This window comes from Phoca vitulina, unplaced genomic scaffold, assembly GCF_004348235.1.
Source record: "Phoca vitulina isolate PV1807 unplaced genomic scaffold, GSC_HSeal_1.0 scaffold33, whole genome shotgun sequence".
Lineage (NCBI taxonomy): Eukaryota > Metazoa > Chordata > Mammalia > Carnivora > Phocidae > Phoca > Phoca vitulina.
In genome coordinates, this window is record NW_022589736.1 from 14,542,703 (window position 1) to 14,565,464 (window position 22,762).

General features: G+C 42.4%; 1 protein-coding gene across 1 annotated transcript in view; it reads right to left on the minus strand.

The window, feature by feature from the left end:
• CCDC3 (coiled-coil domain containing 3) overlaps positions 1-13,318 on the minus strand; it is a 90,803-nt gene extending 77,485 nt beyond the window's left edge. The window contains exons 1-2 of the mRNA XM_032425751.1: positions 12,831-13,318; positions 10,319-10,493 (exon numbers count right to left, since the gene is read on the minus strand). Of these exons, the coding sequence (XP_032281642.1) occupies positions 10,319-10,493; positions 12,831-13,204 (549 nt within the window). The 5' untranslated portion in view covers positions 13,205-13,318. The remainder of the gene's footprint in view (positions 1-10,318; positions 10,494-12,830) is intronic.
• Between the last annotated feature and the right edge of the window lie 9,444 nt (positions 13,319-22,762).

The following is a 22,762-nucleotide window of genomic DNA, read 5'->3' on the forward strand; positions in this document are numbered from 1 at the left end:
TAGACCCTAAGCAACTGACGACTTAAAATAGACTGTTACGCATAGGAGGTTTTAACTAAACCTCATGGTGACCACAAACCAAAAACCTTTAATAGACACACAAATAACAAAGAGAAAGAAATCCAAGCATAACAATAAAGTCATCAAAGCACAAGAAAGCAAAAGAACTATAAAAACACTATATACAAAAATAAACTCAAAATGGATTACAGACCTAAATGTGAAACCTGAAACCATAAAATTCCTAGAAGAAAATATAGGCAATAATTTCTCTAACATTAACCATAGAAACATTTTTCTAGATACATCACCTCTGGCAGGGGGAACAAAAGCAAAATGAAACCATTGGGACTATATCAACATAAAAAGCTTTTACACAGCAAAGGAAACAACAAAACAAAATGGCAACCTACTTAAAGTAGATATTTGCAAATGATATATCTGATAAGGGGTTAGTATCCAAAATATATAAAAGAGCTTATACAATTCAACACCAAAAAAACAAATAATCCAATTTAAAAATGGGCAAAGGATCTGAATAGACTTTTTTGAAAGACATACAAATGGCCAACAGACACATGAAAAGATGTTCAACATCACTCATCATCAGCATAATGCAAATTAAAACCACAATAAGGTATCATTTTATACCTGTCAGAATGGCTAAAATAAAAAAGACAAGAAATGACAAGTATTGGCAAGGATATGGAGAAAAAGGAACCCTGGTGCACTGTTAGCAGGACTGCAAATTGATACACCTGCTGTGGAAAAGAGTATGAAGGGTTCTTCAAAAATTAAAAATAGAATTACCATATGACCCAGTAATTCGACTACCAGGTATTTACCCAAGGAATACAAAAATGCTAATTCAAATATATGCACCCCTATGTTTACTGCAGCACTATTTCTAATAGTCAAGATATGGAAGCAACGCAAGTGTCCATCCACAGGTTAACAGATAAAGAAGATGTGGGGTATGTATACACAATGGAATATTACTCAGCCATAAAAAGAAGATCTTGCCATTTATAACAACATGGGTGGATTTAGAAGGTATGATGCTAAGTGAAATCAGAGAAAAACAAATACCATATGATTTCACTCATCTGTGGAATTTAAGAAAACAAGCAAACAAAAAAAATCTGTTTTTTAAAGATTTTATTTATTTGAGAGAGAGTGAAAGTGAGCAAGCAAGAGAGAGAGAGAGAACAAGCAGGGAGAGGGGCAGAGGGAGAGGGAGAAGCAGACATTCATCCCACCCCATCCCCTGATGAGCAGGGAGCCTGATGTGGGGCTCAATTCTAGGACCCTGGGATCACAACCTGAACCGAAGGCAGACGCTTAACCAACTGAGCCATTCCAGGTGCCCCAAAACAGACTCTTAAATACATAGAACAAACTGCTCTTAAAGAAGAAGAGAGTGAGGGACTAGGTGAAATAGATAAAGAGAATTAAGGGTGCACCTATCATGATGAGCACTGAGAAGTATATAGAATTACCAAACAAATATAACATGATAGGTTAGTTATACTTCAAAACGATAAAGTACTACCAAAAAAAAAAAAAAACCATAAATCAACGAAATAAAAGTACATAGTACTTTTAATGATCACTTTAAATGTAAATGGCCTAAATGCTCCAATCAAAAGATATAGGGTGACAGGATAGATTAAAAAAAAATAAGACCCTCTATATGCTGCCTACAAGAGACTCACTTCAGACCTAAAGACACATACAGACTGAAAGTGAAGGGTTGGAAAAAGATATTCCATGCAAATGGAAAAAAAAAAAAAAAAAAGCTGGGGTAGCAATACTTACTAGGCAAAATAGACTTGAAACAAAGACTGTCACAAGAGACAAAGAAAGGCATTACATAACAATAAAGAAATCAATCCAACAAAAGGACATAACAATTATAAATACCTATGCAACTAACATAGGAGCATATGAATAGATCAAGCAAATATTAACAGACATAAAAGAAACTGACAGTAATACATTAAGAGTGCAACTTTAACACCCCACTTACGGCATTGATACATCATCCAGACAGAAAATCAATAAGGAAATAGTGGCTTTAAAGGACAGGTTAGACCAGATGGGCTCAACAAACATATATGGAACATTTCATCCAACAGCAGAATACACATTCCCTTCAAGTGCACATGGAACATTCTCCAGGATAGATCACAAGTTAGGCTACAAAACAAGTCTCGAATTTAAGAGGACTAAATTCATATCAAGCATCTTTTCTGACCACAAAAGGCATGAAACTAGAAGTTACAAGAAAAAAAAAAACTGGAAAAAATACAAACACATAAAGGCTAAACAACATGTTATTAACCCAGGGAAGAGATCGAAAAGGAAATCAAAAAACACCTTGATACAAATGAAAATAGAAACACAGTGTTCAAAAATCTGAGACATAGCAAAGGCAGTTCTAAGGGGGATGTTTATAGTGATGCAGGAGGCCTAGGTCAAAAGAAAACAAAACAAAAACCTCAAACAATCTAAATGTACACCTACAGCAACTAGAAAAAGAAGAACAAAGCCCAAAGTTAGTAGATGGAAGGAAATAAAGATCAGAGGGGCAATAAATGATATCGAGACTAAAATTACAATAGAAAAGATCAATCTAAGAACGGGTTTTTTGAAAAGATAAAACTGATAAACCTTTAACCGACTCATTAAGAAAAAAAAAAGAGGACTCACACTCAGAAATGAAAGAGAAGTTACAACTAACACCACAGAAATACAAGGGATAAGAAACAACTACCAACAATTATATACAACAAACTAGAAAACCTAGAAGAAACAGATAAATTCCTAAAAACATATCAACTTCCAAGACTGAATCAGGAAGAAATGTAAAATCTGAATAGACTATTAGCAATGAAACTGAATCAGTAGTCAAAAATTCCCAAAACTCCAGGAGCAGAAAATTTCACAGGTGAATTTTACTAAACATTTAAAGTAGAGTTAATACCTATCCTTCTTAAGCTATTCATGCAAATTAAAGCAGTGTTTCCAAATTCATTCTACAAGGCCAGCATTACTCTGTTAGCAAAACCAAAAACACTACAAAAAAATTATAGGCCCATATTCCTGGATGAGCAGAGATGCAAAAATCCTCAACCAAATATTAGCAAACGCAATTCAAAAATTTATTAGAAGGATCATTCACCACAATCAAGTGGGAAACCAACATGATACAGCACATTAACAAAATGAAGGATAAAAATCAGATTATCATGATAGATGCAGAAAAAGCACTTGACAAAAATCAAACATCCATTTATGATAAAGAATCTCAACAAAGTGAGTACAGAAGGAACATACCTCAACATAATAAACACCATGTGTGAAAAACCACAGGTAACATCATACTCAACAATGTAAAGCTGAAAACGTATCCCCTACAACTAGGAACAAGACAAGGTTATGTTCACTCCCATCATTTTTGTTCAACATAGTACTGGAAGTCCTAGCCAGAGAAATTAGACAAGAAAGAAACGGCAACCAAATTGGAATGGAAGAAGTAAAACAGTCTCTATGTGCAAATGATATGACTTAAATACAGGAAACCCTAATTTACAAATTAATATACAGACATCTGTTGCGTTTCTACACAATAATGAATTATCAGAAAAAGAAATTAAGAAAACAATTCCATTTACAATTGCATCAAAAATAGTAAAATGCGGGCGCCTGGGTGGCTCAGATGGTTAAGCGTCTGCCTTCGGCTCAGGTCATGATCTCAGGGTCCTGGGATCGAGTTCCACATCAGGCTCCCTGCTCCTTGGAAGCCTGCTTCTCCCTCTGCCTCTCTCTCTCTCTCTGTCTCTCATGAATAAATAAATAAAATCTTTAAAAAAGAAAATAGTAAAATGCCTAAGAATAAATTTAACCAAGAAGGTGAAACATCTGTACTATGAAAATTATAAGGCACTGGTGAAATAAGTTGAAGACACAAATGGAAAGACATACCATGCTCATGGATTGAAAGAATTAGTATTGTTAAAATGTCCATACCACCCAAAGCAATTTACACATTCAATGTAATCCCTATCAAAATACCAATAGCATTTTTTCACAGAAATAGAACAATCCTAAAATTTGTATGGAACCACAAAAGACCATGAATAGCCAAAGCCATCTTGATAAAGAACAACAAAGCTGGAAGGATCATCCTCCCACACCTCAAGCTATACTACTAGTCAGTACTAATCAAAACAGTATGGTACTGGCACAATAACAGACACACAGATCAAAGGAACAGAATAGACAGCCCAGAAATAAACCCACACATATATGGTAAATTCATCTACAAAGGAGGTAGCTAGAATATACTACAGAGAAAAGACAGTCTGTTCAATAAACACTGTTGGAAAAAGTGAACAGCTACATGAAGAAATGAAACTGGACCACTTTCTTACACTACATACAAAAAGAAATTCTAAATGGATTAAAAACTCTAAACGTAAGACCTGAAACTATAAAACTCCTAAAAGAAAACATAAGCAGTAAACTCTTGGACATCAGTCTGAGCAGATTTTTGTGTAAGGCTCCTCAGGCAAAAGCAACAAAAGCAGAAATAAAAAATTGAGACTGCATCGAACTAAAGCCTTTTGCACAGTGAAGAAAACCATCAACAAAATGAAGAAGCAACCTACTAAATGAGAGAAGGTATTTGCAAAGGGTGTATCCAATAAGGGGTTAATATCCAAACCATACAAAGAACTTAGATAACAGCAAAAAATAATTGGACTTAAAAATGAGCAGAGGACAGCAAAGGAAACAATCAACAAAACCAAAAGAAAACCTATGGAATGGGAGAAGATATTCACAAAGGACATATTAGACAAAGGGCTAGTATCCAAAAATAAAGAACTTACCAAACTCAGGGCACCTGGGTGGCTCAGTCCTTAAGCGTCTGCCTTCGGCTCAGGTCATGATCCCAGGGTCCTGGGATCAAGCCCTGCAGTGGGCTCCCCGCTCCGCGGGAAGCATGCTTCCCCCCTCCCACTCCCCCTGCTTGTGTTTCCTCTCTCACTGTGTCTCTGTCAAATAAATAAATAAAATCTTAAAAAAAAAAAAAAAAAAAAGAACTTACCAAACTCAACACCCAAAAAGACCAAAAAAATCCAGTCAAGAAATGGGCAGAAGACATGAACAGACACTTCTCCAAGGAAGACATACAAATGGCTAATAGACACGTGAAAAAAAATGCTCAATATCACTCAGCATCAGGGAAATCCAAATCAGAGCTACAATGAGATACCACCTCACACCAGTCAGAATGGCTAAAATTAACCACTCAAGAAACAACAAATGGTGGCGAGGATGCGGAGAAAGGAAAACCTTCCTACACTGTTGGTGGGAGTGCAAGCTGGTGCAGCCACTCTGGGAAATAGTATGGAGGTTCCTCCAAAAGTTAAAAATAGAGCTACCCTACCGCCCAGCAATTGCACTACTAGGTATTTACCCAAAGGATACAAAAACAGTGATCCGAAAGGGCACCTGCACCCCAATGTTTATAGCAGCAATGTTCATAATAGCCAAAATACGGAAAGAGCCCAAATGTCCATCAACAGATGAATGGATAAAGAAGATGTGGCATATATATATATAATGGAATTTTACTCAGCCATCAAAAAGAATGAAATCTTGCCATTTGCAATGACGTGGATGGAACTATAGGGTATTATGCTAAGCAAAATAGTCCAAGAAAGACAAATACCATGTGATTTCACTCATGTGGAATTTAAAAGACAAAACAGATGAACATAGAGGAAGGGAAGGAAAAATAAAATAAGACAAAAACAGAGAGGGAGGCAAATCCTAAGGGACTCCTAACTATAGGAAACAAACTGAGGGTTACTGGAAGGGAGGTGGGTGGGGGAATGGGGTAATTGGATGATGGGCATTAGGAGGGCACTTGATGTAATGAGCACTGGGTGTTATATGTAACTGATGAATCACTAAATTCTACCCCTGAAACTAATAATACACTATATGTTAACTAAATTGCATTTAAATTTTTTTTAAAAATGGGCAGAGGACCTGACTAGACACTTTTCCAGGGACATACAGAGGGCCAGCACACACAAAAACATGCTCAGCCTCATTAATCATCAGGGAAATGTAAACCAAAAGCACCATAAGGTATCACCTCGCACGTGTTAAGACAGCTATTATCCAAAAACTAGAAGATACCATGTACTGGCAAGGACGTGGAGAGGAGGTAGGTCCCTCATACACTGTTGGTGGGAATGTAAACTGATACAGCTACTATGGAAAACAGTATGGAGGTTCCTTTAAAAATTAAAAATAGAACTACCAAATGATCCAGCAATCCCACTTCTGGATATAAACCCAAACTGGATGAAATCAGTACCTTGAAGACTTATCTGCGCTCCCATGTTCAGTGCAACATTTTTCACAAGAACCAAGACAGGGAAGCAACCTACATGTCCACTGACAGATGAAGGGATAAAGAAACTGTGGTGTATATATACGCACAAAGATTATCTAGCCTTTACAAAGGAGATCCTGCCATTTGCAACAATGGACAAAGGATGGACCTTGAGAGCATTATGCTAAGTGAAATAAGTTAGACAGAGTAAGACAATTACCATATGAGCTTAGATGTGGAATCTAAGAACCAACCAAACACACGCACACAATGAGATACTACCACACACCTATTAGAAAGTCTATTTTTTCTGACCATACCAAGTACTGATGAGGATGCAGAACTAGAGCTTGCATACATTGCTAATACAAATGCAAAACTTTGCTGTTCTCAGTTTTGCAGTTTCTTACAAGGTTAGACACACACTTACCGTATGACCCAGCAAACCCATCCTAGGTATTTACCGAAGACACGCTGAAATTTATGTGCATACAAAAACCTGTACATGTGTCTTTATGGAAGGTCTAGTAGTCTAAATTTGTGAACTTAAAGCTCTCTCAACTGATGACTGGATAAATAAAACCATGATACATCCCTACAATGGAATATTCAGTAATTAAAAACAAAGTGAACTACTAATAAACAACACAAACAAATTTTAAATGTATTATGCTAAGTAAAAGCAGCGAAAATTAAAAAAAAAAAAACATACTGTAGATTCCATTCATAGGACAGTCTGGAAAATGCACAACTAGTGTTGGAGAACATATCAGTGGTTTCCGTGAGTTCAGGTGAGGGTAGGGCAAAAAAAGGGCAGACTGACCAAAAAGAGGGCAGAAGGGAGGTTCTCTTCAGTGATGGAACTTTTCCACACTGTGGTTATAGTTGTGATTATACGGTAATGTGCATTTATTAAAACTCATAACAGCATATGCAAGAGAGTGATTTTTACTGTATATGGATTTTCGATCTTAATGTAGAAAATGAGACAGAAAGAGACAGAGGCTTCTGCTTCCTTAGACATCAGATCTGTCTGGATGAGAGACAGGATTCATTTAACAAATGTGTAAGACCCATAAAAAAATGCACCAAGTATACAAGAGTAAACAAAACAGATGTCCCTGCCCTTGGGTCGTTCAGTCGACTTGAATAGACAGCATCTGAGGAGTGGGAAAACAGAGACCAAGTGGTGTGAACAGGCTGCCATCTTTAAATACAACACAACCCCTCCCCTCAACTATTCTACGCTTCACCTGCAGCCTTATTATATGTATTAAACCATCCACAGGCAAACTTCATCAAAGAGTTGTCTACCCTCACTCATGCCCCACCACCTTACTCCCTCATATTACGGAAACTGTCCTCATTTAGATCACCAAAGAGAGGTTACTCCTCAGTCATCATTTTACTTGACTTCTCAACAGCTTTTGACTCTGATGATCACTCATTCTTCTAGAAACACTCTGTATCCTTGACTCTTCTAGCTTTCCTTGACTCTTCTACCTCTCTGTTACTTCTCAACCAATATTCGCATTCCACAAGGCTCAGTCCTACCCTAGGGCCTATATTTTGCTCTATGTGCTCTCCCTTGAAAATCTCATTCACATCCAGCCTCAACTGACATCTAATTATTAAGTCCCAAGGTCTACCTGCCACTTAGAGCTCTTCTCAAAGCTCTGAATGGATAGATCCAACCACTATTCAAGATCTCACTTGGCGCAAAATGGCTCAGATGGCTCAAAAACACCTCAACTCTGTACGTTCAGCATCTGACATATGAATTCCCCTACCAAACCTTTCCTATTCACATTTCTCCGTGTCTGTCCTGGCATGCAGTTCACATGCCAGAAACCCAGGAGTTATCTTTGACCTTCCTCCACCTCCTTTTGCAACCAAACCATCAGGAACACCTACTTATTTTCTAAATCTCTGCCAAATTTTTCCACTTTACTCCATCCCTATTGCCTCTACCATAGTCCAGCAACTACCTGGTAGCTTTTATAACTACTACCTGTTCTCACCACATCATTTGGATTCCTTCCAACCCAGTTGGTCTTTCAAAATGTAAATTTGATCCCCATTGCCCCTTCCTTTCACAACATAAAAGGTTTCCCATTACAGTTAGGACAAAGCCCAAATCCTCACTAGATCTGGCCCCACCTCCAGCTCTTGTCCCATCCTTCTCACTCACTCCCTTTGCTCCAGACAAGTAGCTTTCTTTCATTCCCTCAAAGGCACCATGAACTCTGCCACCACAGGGACTTTGGACTGCACTCCTCTCTCCTTGATCCCAACATTAACTAGGATGCCTCTTCATCCATCAGATCTTAGCTCCAGTATCAAGTCAACAGAGAAGGCTTTCTTTACCCTTAAGTCTAGGCCAGATTCCTGGATTTTTTTGGAGCATAGGTTTCCATTTAAAAGTATGCAATCGTTAATGGGGTCTTTTGATTCTGTCAATCACCAACACGAGTACTACAAGCTCCAGGAGAACAGGCACTTTGTATTTTGCTCAACATTGAAAAACTAGCATCTAACACAGTAGCTCTTTATAGTAGGCACACAATATTGGCTAAAGATTGGACTCTGCAGTCCCACAAAATGAGGTATGTATAATATCCTACATGTCCACACTCTTTGTAATAGCTAAGTACTGGAAACCAACCTAACCACCTATTAACAGAGGACCTGATCAAATATATTGTGACACATGCACACAATGGAACACACTAGGCAGCCTTTAAGGCAACTTTCTCTGTACTGATATAGAAAGATCTTCAGGATGTACTTGTGAATAAAAGCAATGCACAGCAAAGTGTGCATAGTGGGCTACCATTTGTGTCAAAGACAACAGTAAATAATACAAGTTTGAATTATTTGTTGGATGGAAATACTCCAACATTTATAAGAAACTAGGAACAGTAGCTACTTGTTTGTAGAGTAGGTGGGAACCGGGTTGGGCGGGCATCAGAGGTGGGAGAGAAACTCCATTGACTACCATTTTACACTTCTAGATTTGGGGACCCATGGGAGCCACTTACCATGTGCAAATTAATTCATCAACCCATAAAAATAGTCCTTGTCCCATGGGATACCTCAAACCCCACATCAGAATGCTCCCAGCAGTCTGTCACACTGTCCTAAAAACATCTCGGATGGGAGACTGGGACTGGGGCCACCTCCTCTACTGACCCAATCTTACATCATCCCAGCTCCAGTATGGCAATGCCATTTGGGAAAGGGACAGTCTTCAAAATCTGCCTCCAACTCTGGCATCTGTCCCAGATGGGCAGATCCCTTTTATATCTTCAGACCCCAAATTATCTTAACCCTTACAATTCCACAACCACTTTGGCCACCCTGTACCTCTAGGTCTTCACAACTAGAGTTAACAATCATGAAGGTGTTAGCTCGGACAACCATTTCTTTGAGGACTTTTTCTTCTCCCTTAGAAGAGTCCCTAGAGCCTTATGCAATCAATGACAGTAATGATATAATAGTCCTAACAGCTCTCATGTGCTGAGTACTTACTCTGCCAGGCACTAGGTTAAAGGCTTTAATATTTTTTTTTTTACATAGTTAAATCATATTGCATCAACCCTATGATCTAGACTGTTTCCATTTCACAGGAAAGGAAACTGAGGCCATGTGCCAACCTTCATTCCATCTGTTCTCTCACTTTATGAGGAACCCCAGAGTAAAGCCTCAGGAATCCAGTTTATGAGCAGTGTTTTGGGGTTTGTTTTGTTTTGTTTTGTTTTTAACGGCCAGAGTAACAGGAGGGATAATACTCTTTGGTCTGGGCTTCTGGAAGAGCACTCTTGACTCCTTTGGTCACGGAATTCAGACAAGATGTAGTTGGTCTATTATTTTGCTGTGACCCAGGGAACAGCCAGTTCTTACCCTATTGTCTTCCTGGATCTCCCAGTCACTGGAAAAAGTTGCCAACTGCTGCCCTTGAGAACAGTTCGAAAACTGGAAAAGGCTGGAAAACATCCTTCTGTTCTCTTGAGTGTCTGGAAAGATGGCATCTTGGAAATTGACTCCGTGAGGCAAGAGATTATAATTCTCATCCATCCTAATGGGAAAAAAAGAAAAAAAGCAGAACTGTAGACTGGAGAGCCATAGGGTATAGCAGCCTTAATCAAGAGTTGTAAAGACTGACGGTCTTGCCATTACGCAACTAGATCTCACATGGCTCTCATTAGAGGACTTACTATTTCTAAATGTTTCTCTGCCTCACACTGCATGAGTCTATCCTTAAGGTTTTCCCAGAGGGGAGTTTAGGTGAAGGGTTGCAGAGGGTGGGGATGCATATGTGTTTGTCTACTTGTAAATCTCCCAAGTGGCCTTCTTTCTCACCGAGTGTTCCTTGTTTCTTGATCAAAGGAAAGCCAGTTCTAAGGACCCAGGTTTGAATCCTGCCATTGCTACTGATCTTCTGTCTGAAGAGAGAGGAATTTCCTCGATTATCTAAGCTTCACTATTCCAGTCTGTAAAAAGAGGAGGAGAATAGCACTTTCTTGCTGGTAGTGGAAGGACTGCATTAGATAAAGTGTCTGGCATAGAGTGAGTGCAATATAGATGTTAACATTTTTATAGAGCTAAGAATAAATCGCCTGTTGGAAAGATAAAGAAATCACGTAGAGGGAGAAGAGGTCGAAGTTACCCTCCAGCACAAAGAGGGGATGTAGGGCTCACCAGGGAGCCTCCACTGCCACTTTCCCCTGTGACACTGCCCAGAATCTGTTCTTGTCTCACTGGGTCCCAGAATAACAGGGGAGGAATGATTTGTATGCAGTTGTTAACTTCAGGGCAACACAGCCCTGTGAAATGGAAATCTGTCAGACTACCAGTTGACTCTGTATTTCTGCCCTAACTTTTTGTAAATATGTCAGAGGGAAAGATTAAAGAGCTGGCTGACCACCACAGAGCCACTGGACAAAGCTCTTTCATGATAAAAATCAGGAAAAAATAACGTCTGCTCAAGTCCTCCAGCTCTTTTTTCTTTGGAAAATAAAGTTTCAGTGATTAATAGCTTTATAGCTGGGGTCTCAGTGTCCTTCCTAAAGAGAAACATGAGAAATCTGAGTTAAGTTTCTCTGTAAGGATACTAGCTCACTCCTTGCTGACTTTATTTAGAAACTATACTTCCCCAGCAATTAAAAAGAAAGAAAAGAAAAACAACTTAATCTCACTAAACCACTCAAGCCAACACAAAGCACGCCATGTAATCTAAACTTAGAGGTTCTGGCTTCAATACGGGAAACATGTGTTGCCATGAGCTTATGAACGCCTCTCGGTGGATCTTACGGTTTTCTTTCTCAGAGGGATGTGAAATCTCAAGAGGTTAAAAGTGAATCCGCAGACTGGGGTCCTAGCCATTCCCAAAGTCCTTGTTGCCGCTTCAGGGACTGGGAAGACTGGAACCATTACCAGCCTCAACTGTGGATTAATTCACTCACTAGCCTGATAGGTTACATTCCAGTTCAAGGCTTCTCTCATCTGCTCTACATCACTCTAATTCAACGGGAGACAGCCAATGCATTTAGGGTCCCACCTGCTTCAAACCCATTGACTGAATTCTTATACGCGCGAATTGACTGCAGGCCAACTATCATGGAACTTGACAGGATTCCAGGAGTCTCCAGTCAGAGAGAACCTCCTGCCTGCTTCACCTCTACTCTTCAAAGCGCTACAAGCCAGGTCTTCCCCGCCCCCCCAGCAGGCCCCCACATAAACCTTTGCTACTTTGAAAAGCCCAGCGCTGAGGTCTGCTGGTGGTGGATGAGGGGGTGAAACAAAGGGACAGCTGCGCGGCATTCCACACCATGCCGATCTTGGCATTTAAGCAGGTGGGGAAAAGAGTGACTATTCCTTCTGCAGCTAACCTGCACCAGGTGTTCGGCATAACCCGGTTTCTCACATTATGGAACTGAGGATCCGGAGGTTCTTCAAAAGACAATTTGCTCAGAAATCACAGGAAGAGCAGAGCCAGAATTCCAACGAGAATCTGATTTCAAAGTCTGGTGTTCCCCAACCCCCTCACCATCCCAAGCTACTCCCAGGGAATCCAATTAAAAGTATAAATTTAAAGAAGAGTCAAATGGACTTTTGGAAACTATTTTGGGCTTTTGCCTGAAACACTCTTCAACGCTTTAAGCACTGAGATCATCCCTGTCTTGGGGTGTTGTTTTGTTTTTTAACAGCCTTAGCCAAATACACCCCAGGACCTTTGTCGAGACGTCCCACGGAGCAGAGAGAATAAAGAGTAAGGAAAGGAGCCCAAGGCGTATTCCAAAATGGTACGGACAGGATTCCCTGTTGTTCCTGACCTGGCTCGGGATAACGGGGCCCTCGGGAAGTCACGCGGATAGCTGCAGGAGAAGGAGTGGGCGGGACGTGCCGCGCTCACCTGAGGAAGAAGAAATACGAGTAGTCCTGGACCACGGTGTGGGAGTGACACGAGAAGTAGCCCAGGCCGGTGAGGTTGAGTCTGGAGCCCGCGGGCACCTCGAGCATGCTGCCCCACGCCTGGTCGCACAGCATCTCGATCTCGGCCGAGTAGAAGAGCCCCGCGTCGCTGGCCTCGTACTGCCACGGCAGGTAGTTGTACAGGCCGTGCACCTCCTGGTGCAGCGCCAGCACCTTGGCGTACACGATGATCTCGGCCAGCTCGGCGCGGCAGCCCTCGCTCAGGGGTCTCCACTCGGAGGGCAGCTGACAGCCGCGGGCGGGCCCGAGCCGGCCGGCCAGGCAGAGCGCCGCGAGCAGCAGCGGGCGCAGCATGCCTGCGGCGGGAGCGGGCGGCCCGCGCGGCCGGGGTCGGCGCTGCGCCCTGGGCGCACTAGCCTGGGCGCATGGCGGGGACTCCCGGGACTAGCAGGACAGAGCGGGGTGGCGCGCGGCCGCCGGGAGCGAGAGGCGTCGGCGAGCCCGGAGCGCCCGCCCCGGGGCCGACAGCGCCGCCCCGCCGGCCGGCGAAGGGCAGCCCTGCGCGCTGGGCTCGGAGCGCCGCTCTCTCAGCCGCCGAGCTTACGGCGCCCGGCCCTCGCCCGCGACGCTTTAAAGGGTCTCGGGGCGGGCCAGCCGCCCGCCTCCTGCCCTGCCCCCCGCGACGGGGCGTGGGCGGCGGCGGGACAGGGCGGGGAGGCGGCCGCGGCGGAGGTGGGCCCCGGGCCAGGGGCGCTCGGCAGCCGCTGCGCGCCGTGTCCGTCTCCCCCCCCTGCCAGGCCCCGGCGCGGAGTTGGGGGGAGTGCGGGGGCTGCGCGAGAAGGTCATTCGCTGCCGGGGGCGGCGGCCCAGCCCTCCTCCAGCGCCCCACGGATGCTCTGGGTTAAAGTTTTCCAGACGGAAAGCCTGTTCCAAACCCGCGGTCTCCTGACAATGCTCGTTGTTGCTTTGCATGATTCCTCGGTAGACGAGTTTACGTTTTCTGTGTAGTTCTTTTAGGGTCAAAACGCGTAGAAATCAAATCTGACTTTTGCTTCGCAGAGGTGAATTAGGAAATTCAGCGTGGGCTAATAAACTTTTTTGGAGAGCTCTCTTTCACTCTCTTTCATGTTGCTTATTTCATGATAATCTTAGGAAACCCTTAATAAAAGATTTGAAAAGCCGTTTTGTCCTGATTTTCCTAAAGCTGCATGATTTATATAATTCCTACTTCCAGATTCTGAACACCCTACACCTGTGGAATAAATTAGGAAGTAAATTCCAACCAGCTTTTCACAAGTCAATGCGTGAGTCTGATGAGACTCAGACTCAACAGTCTCTTTCTCTCTAAACTCAGCAGCTCCTTTTATCCCCAGATTGCCATAAGTGTTCCTAATGTAGTAAGAAGAAAAAAGAGGATGTTTATTTATAACTATATTTATAATATTTTTATATATGTATTACATCGTACATATAATCATGCATGTAATATGCATTCCGTGGTGCATGTCATGTATATTATATGTAATATATATTTATAATAAATGTATAAGCAGAACTGCATTAAAATGGAAGACTCTTTGTCCTGTAAGCATCTTATTTACTAGGGTTTCTGCAAGTCTGAGTCTTGGAACCCAGCTAAATCCTTCCATGCACTGAAGGGAAAGTTCTTAGGGAATTCTGGAAGGAAAGGTAAGGAGAAAAGAGGATAAAGAAGCAGGAGAGGAAGTTTCAAGGCTGTGCCTCACCTCCCTATGGCCCCCAAATCTTCTTTCTGTGATCCCTAAATCTTCAGTTAGGGCAATTTAATTCATGAGTGCTCATTGTGACCGTAGTCTGAAAGGCAACTCTGTGGTCCAGATCCCACGCCTGCAGGACAGGGACTCCGGAGGAAGAAGCGGTGAGAAGGGCAGCCTCAGGCAATAGGGGGACAACCAAGGGAGGCCTTTGGGCATCCACAGAACTGGAATGATCAGTACTCCAGCCAGCACTGCCCAGCTGGTGAGGGTATGGGAGGCCCCAGCTGACATGCAGTCACATTAGCCCAGAATCTGATCAGTGACTCAGTCAACCAAGTTCTTATTCCTACGAGGTCCGCTGTGATGAGCCTAAAAGCAGATAGAAGTAAGAGTGAGGGCTTCTCACAGATAATAACTAATACCTGCATATCTAGTAGTCAGCCTAGGGCTTTGATGAATTTTGCGGAAAAAAAAAAAAACAGTTATCATTAGAAGGAATCAAGTGAACAGTAGTCCTGATAGTGTATATGACCCCCCCACACATACACACACGCCCCATGGTAGATACCAGTCTTTCACACGATGGGTAAATAGTGTTCAAGGATGACCTCCGACACCATGTGTCAGCACTGCTCACTTGTCTCTCACTGAACATGTAACTTAGGAAACTTTATCATGTCATGGTCTTAGTCTGCTAGGGCTGCCATGACAAAATACACAGATTAGGTGGCTTAAACAACGGACATTTCTCTTATTACAGTTCTAGAGGCCAGAAGTCCAAAATCAAGACGTCATCAGGGTTGGTTTCTGGGGAGGGCTCTCTTTCAGGCTTGTAGACAGCTGCCTCCCCTCTGTGTCTTCACATGGCCTTTCCTTTCCTGCATGGAGAGAGAGATCTCTGATGTCTCTTCCTTCTTGTATAAGGACACCAATCTATCAGATTAGAGGCCCACCCATGTGACCTAAGGAAGTAATTACTTTCCTAAAGTCTTCATCTCCAAATACAGTCTCATTGGGGGTCAGGGATTCAACTTGTGAATTTGGGGGGGGGGGAGGGAAGGAGATACAATTTGGTCCATTACAGATATTAATAGGCATTCTGCAGGTTTGCCACAGAGAGAGGGGATATAAAATGGTTTGTATTCCTGGCAAGCAGACTTTGAGCAAGCATTGCCAAATTATATTAACAATTGCTAGCTTGTATTCATTGCTTACTGTGGGCCAAGCACTACTGTAAGGACTTTGAATGTGTTACCTTAATTAATCCTTCAAACAACACTCTGAAGTACATACGCCATCATCCTCATTTTGTAGACAAGGAAACTTAGGCACAGAGAGATTAATTGACTACCCAAGATCAGAGAGCTGGAAAGTGACTGAGCCGGGATTCAAACCCCAGCATCAGACTCTGGAGTATGTGCGTTTAACTACAACATGAGAATATGGACAAAATAGGCAATGTTTTAAAGGTGCAAGTGGACCGTTCATCTAGAAGTGAATATATGCATAGTAATAGCCTTAGCATAATCACCAAGGATCACTAAAGCAGTATGTCATTGGACTAACATTAATTTTGTATTAACCAGCAACCCTGCTCTGTGTTAGTCTTATGCTGTAACTTAAACAGACAAGATGGTAAGCAAGCTTTTCATTTGCATCTTCAAGCATCTCAGAAGCCCAGGAAAGATTTGTCTGCTCAACAGATCATAAAACCCTGACTTTTCTTTCCAATCAGACAAGCAAATAAAAAAAATCTGTATGCATGGCTGATTTCTCTCTTCTTTTATAAACTTGACAGAATCCAAACTCTTCCAGTCCTACCCAGAATGTATTTTCCAAAAACGAGCACCTTTGAGAGATTGTCATTCTCCTGGATTCTTCACAGAAACGTCAGTCATGCTTCTCTTCTCCTCTGTCAGGTCAGGCAGAGTGTTGCACTGACTGGGGTGATTTACCTTGGGCCATGAGGGTGTCCTCTGGTGAGCATCTTCTCTTCGGAGACTAAGCATTCCATACAAGCAGAGCGCAAGGTAGCCAGGGTGGGAAGCAAAAATTCTATCAATGAATGATTGGGCTTACAAGTGAATGAGCCACTTCCACTCCTTGATTCCAGGACCCGTATGTTCTGACTGTGGGGAAACAGCATCCTGGATTATTCTGTTTCAAAGCACATCTGGTATTCTTTTTTTTTTTTTTTTTATGATTTTATTTACTTATTTGAGAGAGAGAGAGAGAGCACAGAGGGAGAGTGAGAGGGAGAAGCAGACTCCCTGCTAAGCAGGGAGCCCAACACAGGACTCGATCCCAGGACCCTGAGATCAGGACCTGAACCAAAGGCAGACACTTAACTGACTGAGCCACCCAGGCACCCCCTGGTATTCTTTAATATAGCACCCATTCCTTTCAGGGTATGACTCTCAACTGACACAAAAGAGTGTTCAGTGAGCCATTCTATTACATTCGTGAGCTTTCAAAATTTGTCCAGTTGCTTCTAGTTGATGGAGTATAGGAGAAGACCAGTTAATTCCATGGCCAAGAGCCCACTGCTGCATTCCCTTTCCTATAAAAGAAGCAATGCTATGGAAATCACTGATCAGAGACAGTGCTGTGGGAGATACCATGATGGGGTGTAAGGGGTTCTATGAGTCCATAGATAGTGCTACTGGCAGAGGCATTGTGGGGCAGGGAAGGTGTATCCAGGTCCAGAACATGCCAGTTCCAATGAGGACCAATCTCTGTCCTCTCCAAGATGGAAGAGGTCCAATGTAATCAGCCTGCCACCAGGTGGCTGGTTGGTTCCCCCAGTGAATGGGACCATATTAGGGGATCGGTATTGGTCTCTGTTGCTAACACAGTAGGGTCTCAGCAGTGGTGTTTGCCAGGTCAGCCTTGGTAAGAGCAAATCCATGCTGTCAAACCAATGCATAGCCTCTAATCCTACCACCATGGCCTCTCTTTTCATGGGTCCATTGAGCAAGCACTGGAGTGGCTAGGAAGAGAGAATGATATCCACAGAGTACATGATTTGTCCACCTAATTACTGAGAATGCCTTCAGTGAATGCCTTTGGTCCTCATTTGGGGGGGACCAAATGGGTGGATGGGACACAAACATCTTTATAATCTGACCATTCCAAGAGGTCCATCACAGACCTCTTCCCCAGACATCCTTGTTGCCCATTTTCCAAATCTATTTCTTTCAAGTCCTTAGCAATCTGTGATGGTTAATTTTATGTATCAACTTAAATGGGCCACAGGGCACCCAGATTAAACATTATTTCTGAGTGTGTCTGTGAAGATGTTTCCAGATGAGATTAGCATTTGAATCAGTGGACTCAGCAAAGTAGGCAGCCCTCCCCAATATGGGCCAGCCTCATCCAATCCACTGAGGGCCTAAATAGAACAAAAAGTGGAGGAAGGAGGAATTTGCAACCCCATCTTTTTTCTCCTTGTATCACTCCTTTAGCTGGGACATCTCATCTCATCTTCTCCTACCCTCAGAATTTACACCATTAGGTCCCCTGCTTCTCAAGCCCTTGGACTCAGAATGATACATACCACTATTTTTCAAAAGGAAAATAGTCATATCCAGCACAAGGCATAGATTTGCTACAAAATCCTAGAGCTTGGTGCTGTGACTATCCTGTCGGTGCTTGCCCAGAGGCTCCTTACGGCATGCCCATTTGCCACAGACACTTTAAGTATCATTGGACCTGACGGGTAAAAAGCCCCAAGTGATACGTGGCTTCTACTACAGGCTGAACTTGTGGCAGGACATTCTTCTCCTTGTTTCTACTTAAAACTGGTAGCCTTATCATTGATTTTGTAGATGATCCAAGTAGCACATTCAAATGCCGTGTGTACTGTATATATTGCTCCCCGAATACAAAAAGGCTCACCGAGCATTTTTCCTTTTTTTTCATTGTAGGTGGTCCAAAGAACAGCAACTTTACTTTCCCTTGGGAAAGCGACATTTAAACTTCCAGAAACTTCACTGAGGTCACAGGCCCCTGGATTTTTGTGGGATCTATCTCCCACCTTCTAGTTCCCATTAGGAACGCCTCTTAGGTATCTGCTACTTTATGAACATCAGAGCCAATCATCATAATGTCATCAGCGAGGTAGAGTATGATATTTTGCGGAATGTCAAGACAATCAGGATCTCTGCAGAATAAATGTAGCAAAGAGCAGAATTGGCCTAGCCTGAGGCAAGACTGGAAAAGTGTACTGTTAGCCCTGACAAGTAAAGCCAAACTATTTCTGGTGGTCTTTACAAATTGGTATAGAGAAAAAGACATACACCAGGTCAGCAGCTGCAAAACAAACACCAAGGAACATGTCAGTTTGCTCCAGGAAAGATACCATATCTGGGGCAGCATCTGAAATTTTAGTTACCACCTCATTAGTTTGCAGTAAACATTGCTCCTTCTCCAAGATCCATGTGACTTTTGCCCAGGCCAAACTGATGAGCTCAAGGGAGACGTGATAAGCATCGTGTTTTGCGTAGGTCTCAGCTGGGGTCTGGACCAGCCCTTGTGGTTCTCATGATGAATGCAAGATGCCCCCAGCAATAACCATCAGGACACTTCGAAAAAAAGTTTATTACTTACAAGTCCTGGAAATTACACAGAACACCTGAGGCCACACGGCAAGGTCACGGGTAGAAAAAGAGCAGGGGTCTGGAGTTCTGCTTTTATTGGGGTTGAGGGTGGGATGCCTAGGGTTTAGCAGACTCCTTCACTGGTGAATTTAAAACATAAGACCAGAAATTTACAGCCTGGAACTAGAAAAACCAGCAGCTCAAATGCTCAGTTATCAAAATCAACTGAGATCTCTAAAAGAAAGGAGCCTGGGGGCAGCTTGACTCTTCATCTAGTCCTGTAGCTGCACTGTGTTTATTCAAGATAGCTGTCTTTGAAGTGCAGGCCTCTTTGAAGTGCATGCCTCAGCCATCAAAGCTTCAATCAGACATTTGCATCACAAAAAAAGAAAAAAACAACTAACTGTCAGGGCTTCCACTACCTGCACTTCTTTCATGCCTTCAGCCTCAGTATTAGTTTTTACAATCCCCGCCCCTCACCCCCGAGGTGCAGTATTACTTCTGACTTCCTTTCTCGGTATGAATGGAAATCCTAGGGGCTTCCACATAGCCCTTCCTACCCTAGCGGCCGTCACCCATGGATCAGAGAGCACATGTGGGGGACTCTGCCACTTGCCAACTATGTCTATTCCATGTACACCTCCAGAAACAGGGAAAATAACCATTAGCTGAGTCTCTGAACCAAACTGGCCCAATATGGGTCTGATTTGAGCTACACTTCATCTATAATCTGAACACTGTAAAATTTTACTTTGGTGGTGGGGCCCTCTGGGATTAAGATCGTTTCAGAGCTGGTGTCTAAAAATCCCCAAAAGGTCTTGGTATTTCCTTTTTCCAATAGACAGTCATTCCAGTAAATTGCCTCTGGTCCTTTTAAAGAAGTCCTAGAAGAATAATTACAATGTATACTTGTGACAATGATGCAGAGTCCTTCCTCAAGGTAGCTGGTCTACCCTTCAATCAAAGGGCTCTGTCTCTGTGAATTTACCTATGTCTGGAAACTGGGTAAGAGGCCTCAACTCTCCTCGGTGGCAACTTTCTGCTATGAGGCTTACAGTTTTTCCTGTTATATAGATCAAGCAATATTCTAGTAGACTCCATATATTTACTTCTGAGGGACACCATGACCAACTAGCCACTGCCAAAGATCTCCGACATTCAAAACATTTACTAGTATGTCCCTCCTGTCCTTACAGTAGATGGGCTTGTCTTAGGCAGTTAAATGTCACTGCTTGTCCCCCACTACTTCAAAATCCCATCATCCCCTTTACAATCAGGGAACACAACTCAATGGTGGCATCCTCTACAGTCATGCCTTGCCTAGAAAGGAGAGCAACCGCTAATATATATCTCATTGCTTTTGTGAAGGGAGTGTCTTTGGGCCATCTTGTGGAATATGGTTGGGAGCTGGCTGTGCAGGTCACACATAAAACATTCAGTTCAATATTCCTAACTTCTTAAGCCTTTGGATTCCCTCCTCCACATTATGCCATGGAAGCCCTGACATCTCAACCTCATGAAATGTATGCTATCACTGAATCTAAATTTTCGTCAACCAACCAAGGAAACTCTTAGAGCCACCTCTAGCAGTACATTGAATCTACGCTCTCTGGTAAATGCATCAATATCAATAAATTTGGACAGAACTAATGTTATACTCTGCCTACTTTAGTTCTGCCCAGATTCTGTCAATATATATTGGCAGAGTCTTGCAAGTCCTTTAGTGTATGGGCTATTTCCTCCTGGGTCATAGTTGTACCTGTCCCCTGGAGCATACTGAGCTTTGACCTTAATTACAGCTCTAGCTGACCTTAATTGTGGCTACAGTTGCCCTATGGGATACTCTTCTGCAGTAATCGAGCAGGACCATCCAAAGATGGAGAGACCAAGTACTGCCAATATGTCATTTCCTTCTAAAATAGGTTTAGCGAAATCCCAATCAAAAGCACAATGGAAGTTTTTTAAGTTTGATTTAAAAAAATTATTCTAAGTTAATCACAATAAGTAAATGAGTGAGTTCTTCTATTCTTTCTCCTCTTCATATCATTTCCCGAAAAACTCAGTCCTAAACCCCATGGGACCAAATATGTCATATGTCCAAGCTGGGGTGGGAAGAGGGATATAGGAGACCAAACAAAATAAGTAGTTTCCATCGCAGGAGTGAGCCACAAAGGGTAAGGACAGCTCGATGCAAAGGAATGGCCCAGCACAGGATGTCAGAGCTCCAGCAGGGTTAGGAGGGAGTCTCTGCATATGAACTGTATGTCATGGGACTTTAGAGCCCAAGAAACTGAGGAAGATAACCACGGGGGAGATCAGCCTTTGCAGAGATGCATGTCTGAGTAGGGCAAAGAGGGGGCCTTATAGCGGTACAGCCCAACATGGGTTTCGGAAGCCAACCCGGGTGAGAACGTTCACATAGTTGTCCGGTACAGGATGTCAGTGCATAAGCTAGTGGGAAGAGCTTCCATGTGGAAGGTGATTGCAAGTGCAAAGTGTCAAAGTATGGTCAGAGTAAGGTGGTGTCCATGCAGAAGGGCAGCTCAGGGCATGGAGTCAGAAGCTTAGCAGGGTAAAGAGAGTGTCCATATCAGGGAAGGCACCAGCAGTCCAGTGAGTGTGAGAGCCCAAGTGCATCTGCAGGAGATATGGGATGGTGGCAGTGATGGGAGAATGGATACACAGGAAGTTGACCAAACAAGCAAATATATTAAGGATAATGGAAGCCAGGTTTCTACTGCCAAAGAAAGGAGTTACAAAAATGAAAAGGGAGAAAAACGGAATAAGCCATGTGGTTCATGGTTTTCAATATAATATAAAATGTTTTTAAATAATGTAGAAATATAATGGTGTTTGTGCGTTATGGATATACATCTTTGTCTCAAAGTCTTAGTGCAATTTCAAGCTTTAATAAACTCAGAAATATACATGTTACATGCTTACAAAAGAGAGAGAGAGAGAGAGAATTCTTGATTAAAAACTCTCAGCCTGGGTGGCTCAGTTGGTTAAGAATCCGACTCTTGATTTTGGCTCAGGTCATGATCTTGCGGTTGTGGGATCGAGCCCCACATCGGGCTTTGTGCTCAGTGCAGAGTGTGCTTCAGATTCCCTCTTCCTCTCCCTCCTCCCCTCCTCTCTCACTCTCTCTCTCAAATAAATAAATAAACTCTTTAAAAAAAAACTCTCAGTAAACTAGCAATAGAAGGGAATTTCCTCAACCCAATACAGAGCATCTGTGAAAAATCTATTGCTAACATTAATGTGAGAGACTGAATATTTCCACCTAAGTCTACTCTTACCACTTCTATTCAACACATTACTGGAGGCTCTAGACAGTAGTAAGCAATAAAAAGAAATAAAAAACATTGTGAAAAGAAATATGTAAAATTCCATTTATTTACAGCTGACATAATCATCTATCTAGATAATACAAGTGAATCTAGAGAAAAGCTACTAGGACTAATAAGCAAGTTTAACAAGGTGCAGAATGCATGATCGATATATGAAAGTCAGTTGTTTTCTATACACTAACAATGAGCAATTGGAAATTGAAATTTAAAAAATAATACAGTAGCACC